The 19,722-nt window shown below is 45.3% G+C and overlaps 1 protein-coding gene across 4 annotated transcripts in view; it reads right to left on the bottom strand.

The window, feature by feature from the left end:
* The window catches only part of EVL (Enah/Vasp-like), a 167,289-nt gene that overhangs the window by 76,805 nt on the left and 70,762 nt on the right, over window positions 1-19,722 (bottom strand). Inside the window, exon 1 of one of the 4 annotated variants that reach the window (XM_082619259.1) lies at window positions 4,311-4,400. The exons of the other annotated variants lie outside the window; for them this stretch is intronic. Coding sequence (XP_082475385.1) covers window positions 4,311-4,321 — 11 coding nt within the window. The 5' untranslated portion in view covers window positions 4,322-4,400. Of the gene's footprint in view, window positions 1-4,310; window positions 4,401-19,722 lie in introns of those variants that run through there. 4 annotated transcript variants of the gene reach the window in all.

Below are 19,722 nucleotides of genomic sequence, written 5' to 3'. Positions count from 1 at the left end.
GAGAAGACAGCGAAGTTTTAAGATGCTCTTCAAATGACTGGGCTACACATCCCGGGACAGCAAACGGACAGCATGATCTCTGAGGGCTCGTCTGGTTGTGAGCTTCCGGGACTCACACTCGCCTGTGAGGACAAGACGTCAAAGGAAACAACAGCTGCCCTTAGAGACAGTCTTCCAAACCCTGTAGCAGAGGCAAGGGTGTGGGCTGGGGGGCACTGTGGTGTGGCCAGGCCATGGGACTTCTTCCACGTTTGCTTATTCAAGCTCTGAGGGGCTGTGGAATAAGTGGTGACGGCTGTGCCCAGGCAGCTGACTACTGACTGGTCGCACAGGGAGCCCTGGCTCCATCACGAGCTGAGAACACACGAAACAGCCGCTCTCCTGGCTGCTTCTCCAACAGGCCACACTGCGGAGCTCCGCTGGCGGCTCTGGTGGCCCAGCCATCTCCAGTATGATAACGGAAGTAGTTAATTAATCCCAGCAAGTTAATAAATGCGTATCGCTGGGCGCTGTTTTAGGCGCTGAGGATACACTAGTCAGCAAAACACAAAAACCCTCCGCTCTTGAACTTACATCCTTATGGGGTGGAGACAGGTGACAAACAACAAATTAAAAAGTCATGTAATATGTCAGCAGGTGACAAGTGCATTAGAAAACCAACCAAGCAAGCACAGTAAGGACAGGAGGGAGACGAGGGAAGAGGCTGGAATTACCCGGCCGCACCAGGAAGGGTCAGACGCGTCACTGAGGCGTGCGGTCCTCCCGCTGTGACGCGCTGAGCACCCGCTTCGCGCAGCCTCGTCAGCCAACACTTCCTGGGAAGCCGTCCTGCACCGGCTTAACCCCCACCGACCCAGCCAGTATGCAGGCTTGCACCTGGCCTTCCCCGCATCCGCCCGGGGTTGGGTTTGATTCACTTCCCACCTTCACACCACCCTGGATCGGGCGGGCAGTCTCAGAGGCTAGACCTCCACAGCACCTCCCGAACCCGGCCACTCTCCCGCTATGCCACTGGCTCCATCACTGGTCCCAGCCGTGGCCTGCCACCCGTGTGACTGCGGCAGCCTCCCCCACGCCTTCCTGCCTCCATTCTTGTCGCACTACAGACCCTTATCCACTCGGTGGCCAGAGTGACTTTTCTTGAAGCTCTATCGGATGTCTTTCCCCTTGCGTAACCCCCTCCAAAGGCTTCTCAGGACACAACAAACACAGCCTGGACTCTTTCCGGGCTCCCGGGCTCTGCGTGATGAGGCCTGGCTGCCCCTCCGCCCCACCTCCCTTCACTCTCCCCTTATGTCGCTTCAGCCTCCCCGTTCTTTTCCTGACCTCTGGACGCACCAAGCCGTTCCCGTCTCAGGGTATTTCCCCTCGCTGTCCCTCCCCGTGTGGCCCCTCCTCATGTTTTCATGCTCAGGTTTGGCGTGGCTGCCTCGTGCCCTCGCCCAGGCCTGGGGGTGAAGGCTGCAGCGGGCGTGAGCAGGGCCCCGCCTCTGCCATCGCTCTAGCTGGCCTTCCCGCTTCTCCACGATTTTTCGACCGTGCGCCCGCTTCCTACTGCCCCTAGTGCAGTCTCAGGACGTCTGTCTTGCTCCCTGTCTCCCTGGCACCAAGAGCAGCCCCTTGGTCCCTTTTAAAACTCAGCCCTGGGACTTCCCTGGTGGTCCAGTGGGTAAGACTCTGCACTCCCAATGCAGGGGGCCTGGGCTCAATCCCTGGTCAGGAACTGGATCCTGCATGCATGCCGCAACTAAGAGTTCGCATGCCGCAACTAAGAGCCGGCGTGCTGCAACTAAAAAGATCCGACATGGCACGACAAAGATCCCTCATCCTGCAGTTAAGACCCAGAGCAGCCAAAAAATAAAAATAAATAAAAAATAAAAATACAACTCACCCCTATCCTTCAAGTCTACCTGAGACCCTACTTTCTCCCTGAAATACTTCCTGGCAGCCCCCAACTTCTCAATTCCTACCGCGCCTCCTGTCTACACTCACCATGGTCTACACCGCACTGGACTAAGGACCTGTGATCCCTTCATTCCTGAGAACGCCGTCTTCTCACTCGACCAGCTCAGGGGCAGGAGTGCAGAGCGTCTGCATCAGGAGACCCGCTCCAGCCTGGGTCTCTCACTTCCTGGGCAACTTACTCCCTGCCTCTCTACCGTGGTTTCTTCCGCTATCAAGTGGGAACAATAAAAGCAATACTTGCCACCTTCAGGATCGCCGTAGGCATTAAATGAAATCATGCCAGAGAGAGCGTGCTGTACGCTGGCACGTGCTCAAGAGAACTCGCCGGTCCCAGCCCAGGGTTGAGCGCTCAGAAAATGTTTCTTGACTGATGGATGGCCGGAGCTGGGACAGACCCATTTTCATGATGGGAAGGCCTTTTCCATCCCCACCACAGGAACCACGGTGACCCAGGAATCCAGCGACCGCATCTCTGTTACATCAGCATGTGGAAAGCAAACCATCTACGGCTCTCACAGCTGCTGTATGTGCGGTCCCACTGGCACCGTGAGCGCAGGCAGCCTGGTACGGGGAGGGTGGGTGCAGAGGACCTGGGTTTTGGTTTGGCTGGACCACTAACTCACTCACCAAAGAACAAGTTCTGCCCCGGCTCTGGGCCTCAATTTCCCCAACTGTGTATACCTCAGAGCTGGACTAAATAAGTACTTTTCAGATTTCAAAATCATCATCACCAGCAACAATACAACTTCTTTTCCTCAAAGAAATATTGAGGAGTACTTTAAAAAGATAAAAGAGAGTGGATCTGGTTGAAGTGGAGGGTAAGATGCCTGAAGCACCACTAACCCAGGTGATCTACTGTAGACGGTCTCAACCTGCTTTCAAGATGGAAACTCCTAAGATTTCTACAACTTTAAAAGATTTTTAAGAACTGCTTTGCTTCCTCCTGGTTTACTTCTGATACTATTTTCTGCAATCAGTAGTGGACAGGATAGAGTAGACTCAGCTTTTCAGTGTAGTTTTCGGCAGGTGATGACTTTGGTGCCTGCCCACTTTGGAAGCTAACGAGCCTTTGAAACGGAAAGTCTTGTTTGCCGCAGTTCCACCTACAAGTCCTCTAGAGCTCAAGGATGATAGAAAACTGGTTGCAAAGGAGCAGGAAAGGCCAACTGCGGCCCTGGCCTTGAGAGCTGCCAGCGCCTGGAGGAAGGGGCTCCGGCAGCCTGCCCAAGGCCGCGCCACGGTGCCAGAGCGCCGTCCTCGCCAAAGCTCCCCTGCCGACCAGGAGCATCGGACAGGCCCCACTTACTGTGTGTCAACTGCCATAACTCCCTGCAAAATGCTTCTAGAGAGCCCATGTTGCATCCTGGGAGAAACGCTGGACGCAGCTGTTCTGGGTGGTTCTCCTTCCAGTCCCTCCTCAACCAGCCGTGCAACCCTGAGCGAGGGCCACAGCCGATCGGAGGCCAGGCCTCCTTGCCCACAGAACAGCAGTGATGCCCCCTTCCTGAGCTAACCACCCAACACGGTTGAAAGAATCAAGAAAACTGGTGAAACAGCAGTTTGGGAATTGTGAAGTAATTTTAAAGGGGAGGGATTAAAACTTATGCTGAGACGCAAAGCTGCAGGGAGTCGATCAAGCCAGTGCCCCAAATCCCAGAGGATAAAGCTCTGTCCTACGATCCACAATATTTTATAGGGTCGCAGGGCAGGGGGAAATCATGTCTGAATCGTAATCTCACCTTTGGAAAGGGCGCTCACAACTACCCGTTCAGGACACAGACCGGCTGGTGCCCACACATGTGCTAAACCACAGCAGCCTGAGCGATCCGCGGTCTAAAGCCAGTCCCAAGTCTCTCAAGCAGAAGGTCAGGGTTCTGCTGTGACAGCCCATGAGGCCTCAACTTGTACAAAAGGCACCCCAGCTCCTCCTTCTGTGCGCAGTCTTCAGAGGAAACACCCTGATGCTTTCAGGCCATTCTGAAGAAGAGCCAGGACCCGTCCACAGCACCTCTCAGCCAAGCCCCCCCCAGTCCCCTCAGATACTTCAGAGCCCCCTCTACCACCCGAGGCAGGCCTCTGACTTCTGAGGACGTGATTCTGACACACACGAAAAAGCCATTAGAGATGACAGGCGTCCAGAGACACAGGCCGGTGTAGTGGACAGGCCAGCAGATGGAGTGGGCAGGCTCCGTCATAACCTGCTGTGTGACCGTGAGAGAGTCCGCTGCCCTCTGGTCCTCGGTCTCCCCATCAGTACACCCGGGGGATCTGGGGAGACCTCTACAGTCCCCGTGAGTCTCGGTCTCCTCTGACGTCCCCCTGTCCCCTCTGGTCCCCGTACTCACACTGTGGCCATGGCTGCACGTCTGTAGCACAGGGAACCCGAGGAGGTAAGTCCTGTACTCCCACCAGGCCAGCTGATCAGAGGGCACAGACCCTCGGAAGGCAGCAGCTTGATTTTTAGACTCTACTTAAAACCAAACAGGAAAAGGAAGCTGAACCAGAGGCAAAGGAGAAACAAACCCCAGTTGAGAACTGAAACCTAGGTAGAAAATAGAGAAACAGAGCCCGTGGTGCACAGACCCACCAGTGTGGGCTGCCCGAAAGCGCCAACGCTCTCTGCAGGGCCGGGATGGGGGGGCAGCCGGGCAGGGCGTGTGACAGGTCAAGGTCCAGACTCCCTCACCGGTCCGGACGCTGAGGCCCAGTGCCGAGGGCTTCCTACAAGCCTTCACGGAAAGGTGCCCTGGACCATCCTCCAGAGAATAAAAGATGACATGATGAGGTTATTGCTGGTGAAGGCTTCAGTTTTACTCCAGTATAAATTCTATACTTCTCACTAATGGTGACATTTCTGTCAGCAACTTCGGACCCAAAAGGAAAATTTCTGAGGAATGATGGAAACCTGGCCTTGTCACCGGCTCATTAAGGGAACCTGGGCTTCTGTTTCCTCAGCTGTAAAATGGGGCTAATGATTCTTAGTTTGCTTGTCTCCACAGGATCCTCATGAAGGTAAGGTCCATTCCCAATCTTTCATTCAAAATTGACTGAGGACCCACGAAGGGTCATGCACTGTGCTAGAAACTAGAGACAAAACATTGATGGGAACAGCAGTTACTTGTCCTTAAAGGGTTTTTGCGGTTTAGAGAGGAAGAGACCGACAGGTTAGCAAATTGATGTGTTAAGATGTTATTATCGATATAGTGGAAAACAGCTACACCGAGAACAGTACAAAAGAAAGATCACTTCTAACTAGAGAGCTGAAAGCACAGGCAGTGAGAGCTGAAGGCTGAAAGTGCATTTTCAAAGGATTTCAAAGATACACATCTCCCTTTAAGCCCAGCTTCAGGCTGCAAACCACAAACTTTGACATATTGTGGTTTTCATTTTCTCTTAGTTCAAAATATTTTCTATTTTTCCCTGTGACTTCTTTTATCCATAGATTATTGAGACATATTTTGTTTAATTTCCAAATATTTGGTGTTATCTTACCTCTGTTATTATTATTTATTTCTAATTTAATTCTACTGTGGTCAAAGAACATACTTAGAATTTCTTCTTTTGTTTTTCCTGGTATGACTGCAGTCCTTTTAAATTTACTGAGACTTGTCTGATGGTCCAGCAGGTAGTTGATCTTGGTGAATGTACTACATGCACAAGAAAAGAAGATGTGTTCTGAAATTGGGTGCAGTTTTCTAAAAATGTCAATTAAGTCAAGGTGGTTAAAAGTGTGGTTCGGGGGCTTCCCTGGTGGCACAGTGGTTAAGAATTCGCCTGTCAATGCAGGAGACACGGGTTTGAGCCCTGGTCCGGGAAGATCCCACATGCTGCAGAGCAACTAAGCCCATGCACCACAACTACTGATCCTGCGCTCTAGAGCCTGTGAGCCACAACTACTGAGCCCACATGCCACAACTACTGAAGCCCATGCACCTAGAGCCCGTGCTCCACACAAGAAGCCACCACAATGAAAAGCCCGTGCACATCAACAAAGAGTAGCCCCCACTCACTACAACTAGAGAAAGCCTGCATGCAGCAAGAACTTCATAACTGCATAAATCCACTCCCATCCTTAATGGTCTAGTGGTCCTATGCATTATATATTCTCAATAGAATGTTGTATGTGTGTTTGTATTTTTTAATTATGGGAAAAAGTCTTTTATATTTACCCATATATATTTATCCTTCCCAGTATTCTTCATCCCTTTCTAAACATCTGAGTTGCCTGGTATCCTTTTTCTTCAGCCTGAGGAACTGCCAATAGCATTTCTTGTACATCAGGTATGCTGGCAATAAATTCTCTTACTCTTCTTTTATCTGAAAAATATCTTCATTTTGCTTACATACTTAAAGGCACTTTTTTTTTCTGAATAGAGAATTCTGAGATTTTTTTATTTCCCTTTCAGCACCTTAAAAATGTTGTTCTACTGTCTTCTGGCATCCATGGTATCTTGATGAGAAGTCAGCCGTCATTCATATAATCCTCTCTATATAATTTTTCTTCTGTTATGATACACTGCACAGTCTTGGTTGGCTATGCTGTCTTCCTTTAAAGGTATTGAGTTTGTCCTGGCAGTTAGGTAAATTATTGGCAGGTCCTTTTAGTGTTAACAAGCTTGGATTAATTCTTCCTTAAGTTCTACTTCCATTTTGATTTAGCCCTAGGGTATGTCCCTTACTCAAGGGCATAGTCCTTACTCCTAATGTGTAGCTGTTCTGGGGTCTCAACTGAATGCCTAGGTGCTCAGTGAGGTCTCTTCATTCAGGTGGACAGGGATCTTCAGCATTTCCCAGCACTGCGTGACCTTTGGCATCATCATTCAGCTCTTAGCCCTAGAGAAGGCAATCTGTGCTAGGTCTCACAGAGAGTGCCATTCTACTCATTCACAGCCAGCCCTCAGCCAACAACCCAAAGTGAATTCCCTACACAAAACTCAACATGGCTTCCTCTTCGCTATTTCCTTGCCCTGCAACATCCAGCTATTTCAGTAGCTTGGAATTCCAACAACTGACTCTTCCGCTTACTAAGATCAACTTTTAGCTTGGGTTCCACCATTCTGTGCCAAGACCAGAAAAAGACTCCAGGTAGAAAGCTACAGCCATTGTGGGGCTTATCATGTGCGTTTCTACACTCAAAGATCAGAGTACTGTGCTGCCTGTTCAATGCCTGAAAACAGCCAGAATTTAATATTTTGTTTGAGTTTCAATATCCTTCACATATTTAGGAATTTTGTATATTTTGTTCAGTGTCACAGTTGTTTTTGTCAAGATGACAAGTCTATTACGAATACTCTGTCATGGCCAGAAGCAGAAGTTGATTATGATTATTAAAGTACCAAAGGGTATTCTTTTTCATTTCCTGAGCATTTCCTAAAGATATTAGTTTGAGTGTAAATATCCTCACTGTGAGAAATGTGCCTTTCACTTTCATCCTTCATTTCCTCTGTTCTCCAAACATGTTACTACTGTTTTTTCTTGGTTTCAATAAGTAGGTAACAGGTAAGAGTGAATCTTTTGGGGGCATTTAAAAAAAAACTCTACCATCTGGCTTAATACAGCACTTGAGTAGGATTATGAGATGGAGCAAGAAATGTGGAAAGATTTATGAACAGAGTGTTATGAGACATGGATTCTAGCCCTTGCTTTATTATTGGCATGCTGTATGTCCTTGGGCATTCACTTCCTCACTTTCGACCCTGGCTTCCTCATCTGTTCAATGAAAGGACTGGTTACATTAATAACTATGGGCTGCAGGTACAGCACAAATTCCTAAATCAACTGTGTCAGGGAAATAGAAAGTATTGGAAAAATAGGATAGGGGCTGTTGACACTTGAAGAGCAATTTAGTGAGAGTTAAGAAATGTCATTTAAGGTAGCACCCTATAATGTGTTCCTATGAATTGAGCTCAGCACCTAGTATACTGTTTAGGATATAGGAGGTATAGGGTAGATGTTAATTGCGTGAATGAATGTATGAATGAACAAATGAAAGAGAAGGGCACCAAATCTCCCACAGGATATTAAATGCTAAAGCATTTGGCCCTTGATCATGCTCAATAAACCACAACTATATTGACTTGAAAGAGGTGTTTTCCATGTGGCTAGATCCCAAAAGGAAGCAGAATGGTTGAAAACGAATCAGGAAGCTCTACTAAAAGACACTGTGCTTAGGAGATCTAGTTAAGATCTAGCTGCTGTGTGGCGTGGGGAAGTCACCTTCTGTGGATTTTAGTTTCCTTCTCTTTAAACAGACTAACCACTCTCCTACTCTGCCTCAGTGGTATATGTGAGCATAAAAGGGTCTTGGACTAAGAAAGACAGAAAAAAATTATGCTTGTGTAATACTGGCTTTTCATGAGACTCTGTGTTAAAAAGAGGCAAAGTGTTCTGGGCAGTAGGCCCTTGTGCTCTAGGAGTAGAGAAAAAGAGGATAGAGAAATGGCTACACGGAATTAGTTAACATCATTGACATGTTATGAAAACCTACTAGCAAGGTTCATGACCAACTGTAGTCAAACTTGGAGTTGTCCTTCAAGACCCAACTTACATATTGCCTCTTCAGTGAGGTGTCTAATGCTCTCCAGGCCCCCAGAGAAAATTATTCCTGCTGCTGTGTTTCTTCAGCATTATCAATTTAGTTGTCATAGATCACTGTCCTTTAGGTAAGGGCTATCATGTTTTATTCATCTTTTATAACCACCTGTACCCAGCACAATTCTTCGTACATACTGGGTGTTCAGAATGTTTGTTAAAGCTATCCTGCTGCAGAGACTGGGACTCAAAAAGTACAGGAATTATTAGTGGTACAGAGGGGGTACAGATACGGCCTTGACTTTCAAATCTCAGCATTTGGAAAGGGAATGGTTGAGCCTTGTCCATAATACCACGGTCCTCTGCCTCAAGGAACTTCCATCCCAACTAAGCTCCTGGCCAAACTCATCTGCAGCATAAATCTACATGACTAGCCGAGGCGACTGAACGTTCCAAGGAAACAATGATGAACTCACAGGGGGAAACGATAATATCTCTGAGAAGTGTAAGCATTATAAAAAAAAAAAAAAGACTTAAAAGAAAGGCAACTAATGAAGAAACCTGGGATATATAATAAGAAATATATATCTGGTCTTTGTCCCTGTTTCTGGCTCACAGCTCTCAAAACCCTTGGAATTTCCTAAGTATAAGAGGAATGGAAGCATCCTTTGTTATAATACTTGGCCTTTGGTCTTCACTTCCTGAAACAGTTTTGTGTGATAACAGTAAAACTGATGTCTTTTGTTACTGATAACAAGCCCCTTTCAACCACCCTTGAATTAATGTTAATGAGGTGACTTTTGGAAAGCCCCTAAGGATGAGGGATGGTTGCCTGGAGAACCAACCATGTGATTAGAGGGTTGTAACTTTCAACCCACAGCCTCGACCTCAACTTCCAAGGAGGGCAGAAAGGCTGATACAGGAATTCCCTACATACGAACGTTCAAGTTGTGAACTTTCAAAGATGCAAACGTGCATTCCATCAACATCAGGCGTGAGTGACATTGCAGCTTGCCCTCCGTCTCCTATTGCTGACGACCCTTCAGCTCTACCATCTCCCACATCCTCTCCCTCCTCCAGTCAGTAACTCTTCTTGCCTGTTCACTGGATGCCAGCCCCCATATGCCAGCTGTTGTACTGGACTACTGTACTTTACAAGGTACTGTACTGTAAGATTAAAAAGGTTTTCTTTATTTTTGGTGTTTGCTTGTTTTTTAGGTATTATTTGTGTGAAAAGTATTATAAACCTATTACAGTACAGTACTATATAGCCGATTATGTTAGTTGGGTGCCTAGACTAACTCTGTTGGACTTAAGAACAAATTGGGGGGCTTCCCTGGTGGCGCAGTGGTTGACAGTCTGCCTGCCAATGCAGGGGACACGGGTTCGGGCCCTGGTCTGGGAAGATCCCACATGCCACGGAGCAACTAGGCCTGTGCGCCACAACCACTGAGCCTGTGCGTCTGGAGCCTGTGCTCTGCAAGAAGAGAGGCCACGACAGTGAGAGGCCCGCGCACCGCGATGGAGAGTGGCCCCCACTTGCCACAACTAGAGAAAGCCCTCACACAGAAACGAAGACCCAACACAGCCTTAAATAAATAAATAAATAAATAAATAAATAAATGTATTTAAAGAATAGATGACCTTCCTGTTAAGAACTTTGGTGGATCCAAAACATCTATTCCTTTAAAAAAAAAAAAAAAAGAACAAATTGGACTTACAAACGCACTCTCGGAATGGAACTCGTTTGTCTGTAGGGGACTTACTGTATGGAGTTCAGTCACCAATGGCTAATGATTTACTCAATCACACCTATTTAATGAAGCCTCCATAAAATCCCAAAAGGACAGGGTTTGGAGACCTTCCAGGTTGGTGAAGAGAATGTATCCACAAGCTGGGAGGGTGGCACAACCTAAACATGAGAACAGAAGCCCCTGCCCTCAGGACCCTTCTGGACCCTGCCTTTTATATCTTTTCCTCTAGCTGTTCATTTGTATCCTTTAATATCCTTTGTAATAATCTGGTTTCCTGAGTTCCGTAAGCTCTTCTATCAAATTCACTGAACCCCAGGAAGGGGGCATGGGAGCCTCCAATTAATAGCCCGTTGGTCTGAAGCCCAGGTAATAACCTGGATTTGTGCCTGGCATTTGAAGGAGGGGGAGAAACAGCCTTGTGGGACGGAGCCCTTGATCTGTGGGACGGGATGCTATCTCCAGGTAAACAGCATCAGAACTGAGTCAAACTTAGAACACCCAGCTGGTACTGCAGAACTGCTTGATGTGCGAAAACCCCACACACCTGGTGTCAGAAGTGAAGCAGTGTTGGTCTACAAATAATAAATGCTGCAGAGAGTGTGGCGAAAAGGGACCCCTCCTACACTGTTGATGGGAATGCAAATTGGTGCAGCCACTATGGAGAACAGAATGGAGGTCCCTTAAAAAACTAAAAATACAGTTACCATATGATCCAGCAATCCCACTCCCGGGCATTTATCCGGAGAAAACCATAATTTGAAAAGATACATGCACCCCAATGTTCATAGTGGCACTATTTAACAATAGCCAAGGCATGGAAGCAACCTAAGTGTCCATCGAAAGATGAATGGATAAAGAAGATGTGGTATATATACACAATGGAATATTACTCAGCCATAAAAAAATGAAATAAAGCCATTTGCAGCAACAAGGATGGACCTGGAGATTAACATACTACGTGAAGTAAGTCAGACAAAGACAAATACCATATGATATCACTTATATGTGGAATCTAAAATATGACACAAATGAACTTATTTACGACACAGAAACAGACTCACAGACATAGAAAATAAACTTATGGTTACCAAAGGGGAAAGGGAGTAAGGGATAAATTAGGAGTTTGGGATTAACAGATATAAACTACTGTACATAAAATAGATAAACAACAAGGTCCTACTATATAGCACAGGGAACTACATTCAATATCTTGTAATAAATTACAATGGAAAAGAATCTGAAAAAGAAAAAAAACAAAACAAAACTGAATCACTTTGCTTTCCACCAGAAACTAACACAACATTGTAAATCAACCATACTTCAATAAAACTAAAACATAAAAAAAAATAAAGTAGGAAGTGAAGCAGTATTGTAGTAGAGCAGTGTAACAGTAAGTGAAACACACAGGAGTTTCTCCTTTAGAAAACCTATACCATGGGAAACGGAATTTGAAAACTTAATAAGCATGATAAAAGTTATTGGAGATATAAGGAAAGATATAATAATGATGTGGGAATAAGCAGTGAGAAAGAAGAACCAAGCAGTATTTTAGTATAAAAATATAATTGTTGAAATAAAGAACTCAATGGATAGCCTCAGCAGAAGAACTGAGAGAGATGAAAAACACAAAATCAGGTCAAAGAACTGACCTAGACAGATCAGGAAGTGAAAAAGAGGAGGACAGGAGAAAAGTACCAGTTTCTGTGAAAAAGGCATCTGAGAGGAAAAGAAAAACAAAGAGAGGAAATACTTACAGAAATAATGGCAGAAGTTTTCAGAATTCAAGAAAGATGTAAGACCTCAGACTGAAAAGGCTCACAGGGTGACAAACAGAATTGATAAGTGAAAAATGTAAGTGTGCATGTGCACACACACGGATTATAATGATATTCAAAAACATCAGACAACAAGGACTTCCCTGCTGGCGCAGTGGTTAAGAATCCGCCTGCCAATGCAGGGGACACAGGTTCAATCCCTGGTCCGGGAAGATGCCACATGCCGCGGAGCAACTAAGCCCGTGCGCCACAACTACTGAGCCTGTGCTCTAGAGCCTGCGAGCCACAACTACCGAAGCCCATGTGCCTAGAGCCCGTGCTCTGCAACAAGAGAAGCCACCACAATGAGAAGCCCACGCACCGCGACAAAGAGTAGCTCCAGCTCGCCACAACTAGAGAAGGCCCACGTGCAGGAACAAAGACCCAATGCAGCCAAAAAGAAATAAATAAAACAAAATTAATTAATTAAAAAAATCAGACAGAGAGAAAATTCTAAAAAGTTTTCCAAGTAAAATCAGATGACCAATAAGAGAACAAAACTCAGACCAGACTTCTATATCCTAGCTGCGGTAAGACAACAGGATATTATCTTCAGAATACTGGACGAAAAAGTTTGATACTCACGTTTCATACCTAGCTAAACCATTATTTAAATGTGGTGGGGGGGGAAATGTACTTTCAGGTATATAAGATCTTAGAGGGCTTCCCTGGTGGCGCAGTGGTTGGGAGTGTGACTGCCGATGCAGGGGACACGGGTTCGTGCCCCGGTCCGGGAAGATCCCACATGCCGTGGAGCGGCTGGGCCCGTGAGCCATGGCCGCTGAGCCTGCGCGTCCGGAGCCTGTGCTCCGCAACGGGAGAGGCCACAACAGTGAGAGGCCCGCGCACCGGGAAAAAAAAAAAAAAAAAGAAAAGGAGGCAGGTAGTGACACACGCTACAGCACGGACTGCCCTTGAAATCATTATGCGACGTGAAAGAAGCCCGACATGAAAGGCTACATACTGTGTGATTCCATTTACACGTGATATCCAGAATTCACAGAGATAAGTTCACAGAGACGGAACACAGACGAGTGCCGTCACGGGGGGGGCGTCATTTGTGTCTGGATCTTCATTTATAAAGGTGACTGAGTGACGACAATGCCGTTCTAAGAAAAGTTTAACGTTACTGACGGTTCCCCTTCAAACAAGAGGCTGGGGATTGCGAAAGCACCAGTGTTGGTCAGGAGGCAGGAAGGAGCAAGGGGAAGGCCGAGGCCACAACCCTCCTTGGAGTTTCCGCGGGAAGAGCAGAGCAGGGTAAACAGACTAGGCTTGGCTGGTTGGAGTAATCCCAGCAGGCTGTGGGGCCCAGGGGCTGTCCCTAGCTGTCTGGTACCTGGCCCAGGCTTGATTTAGTGCAGGGGAAATACTGGCCTGGTGTGTGAGTTAGATAAAGGAGATGGCCGAGGCTATGGACTCCAGACTGGTTGGTCTGTACATGAAAGGTGGACCCACCAACAAATTTACTGTCTAGGAGAATTAGCCAGCCCTGGGAGGGGCAGTCTCTCCCCAGCCAGCAAGGCCCCCACAGAGATGTCAAGGCACCAAAAAAAAACCCATTAAAAATATAATTAATATGGAGGGGAAGGGAGGGAGGTATGGGAAGAGATTACTTAATGAGTATGGAGTTTCCTTTTGAAGTGATAAAAACGTTTTGAAACTAATTAGTAGTGACGGTTGCACAGCACTGTGAATGTACTAAATATCATCACTGAATTGCAGACTGCAGAATGATTAAAATGGTTTTAAAAAATAGTTAGAAAAATTACGGGGAGGGGGGGCAAAAATCTAGTGAAGCTTCTTATAGCCTGAGGTTTAATTTATGTTTGAATAAGCAATGATAATCAGTAACCATTTTTTAAGAAAGTGTATCTATAATTTTGAACAAAAATTCCAGATACACCAACTTGTGTGTGTGTGTGTGTGTGTGTGTGTGTGTGTGTGTGTGTGTGTTGGGGGTGGGGGAGTACTGCCTATGGGGAACAGAGGGAGGTCAGAGAACATTAAAGACTAAGGGAAGCGCAGACACTGACAAGCCTTAAAACAACAATGATAATGAGAGGAGCAAGCATGGGTCACAGTAAGTTAGGAGCAGCAACCAGGGGAATAAAAATAGAATTTATAGCTTTCAATTCAATTTAAGAAAATTCAATATACATAATACACTAGAAGGCAGGGCAGGAAGAAAAAAACAAGGAGAAAAAGCATTAAAAATAGAAATATAGAATAAGACAGCAGAAATGAGTGTATTACTCTGGTCACCCAATTTTTCTGCTTATGTACCTTCTAGAAATATTTAGAAAATTATATATCCTGCTGCATATTTTTAAGGCGACATGTATAATTTTTCACAGGAAGTGTAGATGGTTGCAAAGGATTTAATATTTAGAAACATCATATATGGTATATGTGCACTAAATACGTTAAATTTATAAATGCAATTTAGGATGTAAGCTTAAGTCCTTTCAATTTATGAAAAAGGTCTGCCATAAAACTTAACTGCTAGAACTTGTTTGCTCTATCAAACCATTGGGCCAAATCAGTTTTACTTTCTATCAGAAAAAGTTTGACTTTTAAAAAAAATTAATTATTATTATTTTTTGGCTGAGTTGGGTCTTTGTTGTTGTGCACGGGCTTCCTCTAATAGCGGCGAGCAGGGGCTACTCTGTTGCGGTGTGCGGGCTTCTATGCAGTGGCTTCTCTTGTTGTGGAACACAGGCTCTAGGCATGCGGTCTTGAGTAGTTGTGGCGCGTGGGCTCAGTAGCTGTGGTGCGCATGCTGAGCAGTTGTGGCACACGGGCTTAGATGCTCTGCGGCATGTGGGATCTTCCCGGACGGGGGCTCGAACCCGTGTCCCCTGCATTAGCAGGCGGATTCTCAACCACTGCGCCACCAGGGAAGCCCCTAACTTTTTAAAAAAAATTTAATTAATTAATTAATTTATTTATTTATTTATTTATTTTTTTGGTTGCGTCAGGTCTTTGTTGCTGCGTGCACAGGCTTTCTCTAGTTGCAGTGAGCGGGGTCTACTCTTTGTTGCGGCGCGCGGGCTTCTCATTGCAGTGGCTTCTCGTTGCAGGGCATGAGCTCTAGGTGTGCGGGCTTCAGTAGTTGTGGCTCGCGGGCTCTAGAGTGTGCAGACTCAGTAGTTGTGGCCCACAGGCTTAGCTGCTCCGCGGCACGTGGGATCTTTCTGGACCAGGGCTCGAACCCGTGTCTCCTGCACTGGCAGGCGGATTCTTAACCACTGCGCCACCAGGGAAGTCCCGTCCTTGACTAAATTTTGAACTCTAACATGCTTATACACATCACAGTGAGAGAATTTTTAATTTTAGAACAGAGAGCTACATGTATAAGGCACGGCACTTTGCATGAGTTGGCAGCCTAGATGAAATAAGAGCTGCCCTCTTTGGTATTTTCTTTCTTTTTTTTTTTTAAACTTACGTTTTTTTTGGCTGCATGGGGTCTTCATTACTGCATGCGGGTTTCTCTAGTTGCGGCGGGCGGGGGCTACTCTTCATTGCGGTGCGCGGGTTTCTCATTGCAATGGAGCACAGGCTCTAGGCACGTGGTCTTCAGTAGTTGCAGCACGCGGGCTCAAGTAGTTGCGGCATGCGGGTCCTAAAGCGCGTGGGCTCCAGCAGTTGTGGCTCGCAGGCTTCAGTATTTGTGGCTCATAGGCTCTAGAGCACAGGCTCAGTAGCTGTGGCGCACGGGCTTAGTTGCTCCGCAGCATGTGGGCTCTCCCCGGACCAGGGCTCGAACCCGTGTCCCCTGCACTGGCAGGCAGATTCTTAACCACTGTGCCACCAGGGAAGCCCCTGGTATTTTCTATAGATGCTTTCTTTGCTCTGCTCTCAGGAGACTCTCCTTCAGGGCCAATGCATTCTCAAATTATTCCTCTGTTCGGTCTACTGAAGGTTATTATATCCTGAGGCAATGAATCTTCATAAGATTTGGAAAGGGCAGGCGATACGCCTCTCTTCCACACAGTGAGAAGAGGAATCATGAGAGGTGATGTGAGGAAGGGGAGCCAGCACAGCACAGGCACACAGAACTGGGAACTCAGGAAACTTATTCCCTTCAAGCTATCTTTGCCAGTGTAGCCCCAGGAAGTCTTAACACACCCCCAGGAATGAGCATGCCCCAGTTTGAAGATGGCTGTGCTAATGTAACAGTCATGACCTACCATAAATGGGTTAAAATCACTGGTCAACAGACGGGGATTTGTTGGATTTCATAAAAAATAAGAACCAGAGTTATGGAGTCAACACAAGACAGTTAAAACAAAAGGATGCTTCAAGATTAAAAATACATAAATGGAAAAGTTATAAGGCAAATATAAAGAGAACATCATTAGCAATTTTAATATCACACAAATACAATTTAAGGAGAAAAACATGATTCAGCATCCAGAGGAATACTAAATACAAAAAAATAATCACGAGCACATATATATGTAATATAGCTTCAACTATGTAAAGTAACCAAAAAATTATGAGGAGAAATAGTTAAATAAACCATCCCAGTGAAATTTTAGAAACATATGACTTATTAGATCTTTCTTAAAACAGAGATACAAAGTAAACAAAGTGGGAGGCATCAGCTCTCCACTCAGCTATTCCTTGCTTTAAAGTTACATTTGTTTAAAGTTAGAAAACTCAAACTATAGAAAGATATGGAAAGTAAATTAAGGCCCCTCTCCTCTCCTCTGGCCCTCTCTCCCGAAAGAGAACCACTGTTCCTGCTGGGGAAAATGTTTGTGTGGAATGAGGGGTCACAATTTTCATTTATCATGGTCCAGCGCTGCTTCCATTACACCTGCGTCAGGTGTAATGCAGGGATGGACTAAAATGAGCCCTGCTTTGTAGAGGGACTCGTGCAACTTAGCATCTCAAAAAGGGATGCCAGTGTAACATTCAGGCACTCTGAGAACATCAGGCTAAGGGAGAGATGCCCACCATGAAGAACATCATACAATTCCGTTTATATGAAATGCCCAGAACAGGCAAATCCATAGAGACAGAAGTAGATTGGTGGTTGCCGGGGGAAGAGACTGGGGGAAATGGGAAAGGACTGCTAATGGGTACAGAGTTTCCTTGTGGGGTGACGATAATTTTCCAAAATTCACTGTGGTAACAGTGGCAAAACTGAATATACTAAAACCCCTGAACAGTACACCTGAAGTGGATGAATTTTATGGTATGTAAATTATGTCTGAATAAAGCTATGATTAAAAACTAACCCCAAATGCAGCGAATGCAATGCTTCCAAATGGATTATGAATTAGTGGGACTTTGAGATTGTTGAAGAAAACCATTCTGGCTCACACCAGAAACAACAGCCAGTAGAAAGGACCTCACGGAGGGTGAGAACTCTCAAGTTATTTCAGCCTTCTAGAATACAGAGAAAATAAAATGAATCAAGGGGACTTCTGACTAAAAAGACCTCCCCAGAATCCAGCAGGTGCAGTATATGTGCTCTTTGGCTTCAAGGCAATGCCTATGAACTTGAATTATGCTCAGGCTTCAAGGGAAGCCTACGAACCTAACCCAAGAACAATTCATATCTCAAGGTATATGTTGAGTATTTTAATGTTTCCAAGCCTTCTGCCTCCTTTCAGTGATTTCCAATGGTTTTAATGATCATCTGAAGATAGAAGGACACATTAGCTAGTTTTGGTTAACTATAAATCAAATAAATCCACAGGAACACAATCATGAGAAACCATTTTTCATCATCCAAACAACTGAAGCTTTTTGTTTGTTTGTTCCTCAGAACTTTTGGTTTGGCTTGGTTTTGATTTTATTTCATTTCAATGAATTTAACACCCATACGGATCTAAGTAACCACCATCGCAATCAGAGGATACAGTTCCATCGCCCCCTAAACCTCCTCCATTGTCCCTCAGTGGTCACACGTTCCCTCCCCCCCACCCCCCGCCTTGCTCTCACTGATCTGTTCTCTAGATCTATAGTTTTCTTTCGCAGCATGGTATACTAATGTAGCTCTACGGTATGTAACCTTTTAGGACGCTTCCTTCACTCAGCATAATGCCTCTGAGGTTCATCCAAGTTACTGTGTTTATTAAATAATTTGGTTCTTTTTTCTTTTTTTCTTGTTTTGCAGAGTAGTACTCCATTATACGGATATACCACGAATTGTTTATCCAGTAAGCCGAAGCACATTTCAGTTGTTTACAGTTTTTGGCCGTTATAAATAGAGCCACTGTAAACAGTCTCCCCCTCTCTCTCACACACACACACACTCACACACACAGGTTTTTATGTGAATGTAAGTTTTCATTTCTATAAGGTAAACATCCAGGATTGAAATTACTGGGTTATATGTTTAACTTTATAAGAAACTGCCAAACTGTTTTCCAGAACAGCTGTACCATTTCTGTTCCTACCAGCGATGTAGGAGCTGCATCCCCTCCAGCATTTGGCATTGTCAATATTTTCTTTATTTCAGTCATTCTAGTAAGTGCGTTGTAGTATCTCATTGTCATTTTAATTTGCATTTCTCTAATGACTAATGATGCTGTGTATCTTTTCATGTGCTTGTTTGCCATCTGTATATCGTCTTTGGTGAAACGTCTATTCAAGTCTTTTGCCCATTTTAAAAAAATCAGGCTGTTTTATTACTGCTGAGCTTTGAGAGTTCTCTATACATTCCGAAGACAAGTCCTTTGGGATGAGCAATTAGTTTTTCCAAGTCTGTCTCTTGACTTGTCAAAATTATTTCAGTTTGATTAAGTCCAATTCATCTCTTTTTTTTCTTTTACGGATGGTTGCTTTTGCTGTCACGTCTCAAACCCTTTGCCTAACCCTAGGTCATGAAAGTTGTCTCAAGATTTCTTCCAGAATCCTTATAGTTTTGTATTTTACATTTAGATTTAGCATCCATCTTGAGGTAACTTTTGTACAATGTGTGGGGATTAGATCAAAGTTCATTTTTTGGCAGATTAGTATCTAATCGTTCCGACTCCATTTGTTGAAAAGACAATGCTTTCTCCATTGAATTGCCTTTGCACCTTTGTCAAACATCAACTGACAAATCTGTATGGACCTATTTCCGGATTTTCCACCCAAGTGTCCAACATGTCTCTAAGTCATCTTGCAAAATCACAAGGCAAGCTCGTTGGTATCTCACACATGTCTCAACATCAGAACTCAGAACCTGAATCAGGAACAGTGATTAGGTACTTGATTCATTTATCTTTGTGCTACAGGCTGTGGAGTATGTAACCCATGCCCTCTCCAGGCTGGACCACACATGGAATATTGAGATCAGTTTTTGATATTGCAGTATGAAGGGTACTGGCCATCTGGAAACATTCTGAGAGGGTGACTGAGATAGTGAGGCAAACAGAAATCCTAACACATGAGGACTGGCTGAGAAAACCGGGGCTGCCTAGCCTGGAGAGATGAAAGGAAAATGTGAACACCAGCTCTGGACCTATGAAGTGGAGCTCACTGGAAAGACGAGTACTTCTTTTATGGGATCTTTAGGGAGATGATTAGGACCAGTGGCTAAACCAGGCACTGTGCTATGTATGTGCTGGGAGCCCAGAGACGGACAAGATATGCTTCCTGCTTGCAGAGAGGGAAGCCACAGGAAAAACTGTTTTGGTTTGACGTGGGCCATCCAA

Source organism: Mesoplodon mirus (assembly GCF_964341445.2).
Source record: "Mesoplodon mirus genome assembly, chromosome: 4".
Classification (NCBI taxonomy): domain Eukaryota; kingdom Metazoa; phylum Chordata; class Mammalia; order Artiodactyla; family Ziphiidae; genus Mesoplodon; species Mesoplodon mirus.
This window is presented reverse-complemented; position numbering and strand designations above follow the sequence as displayed.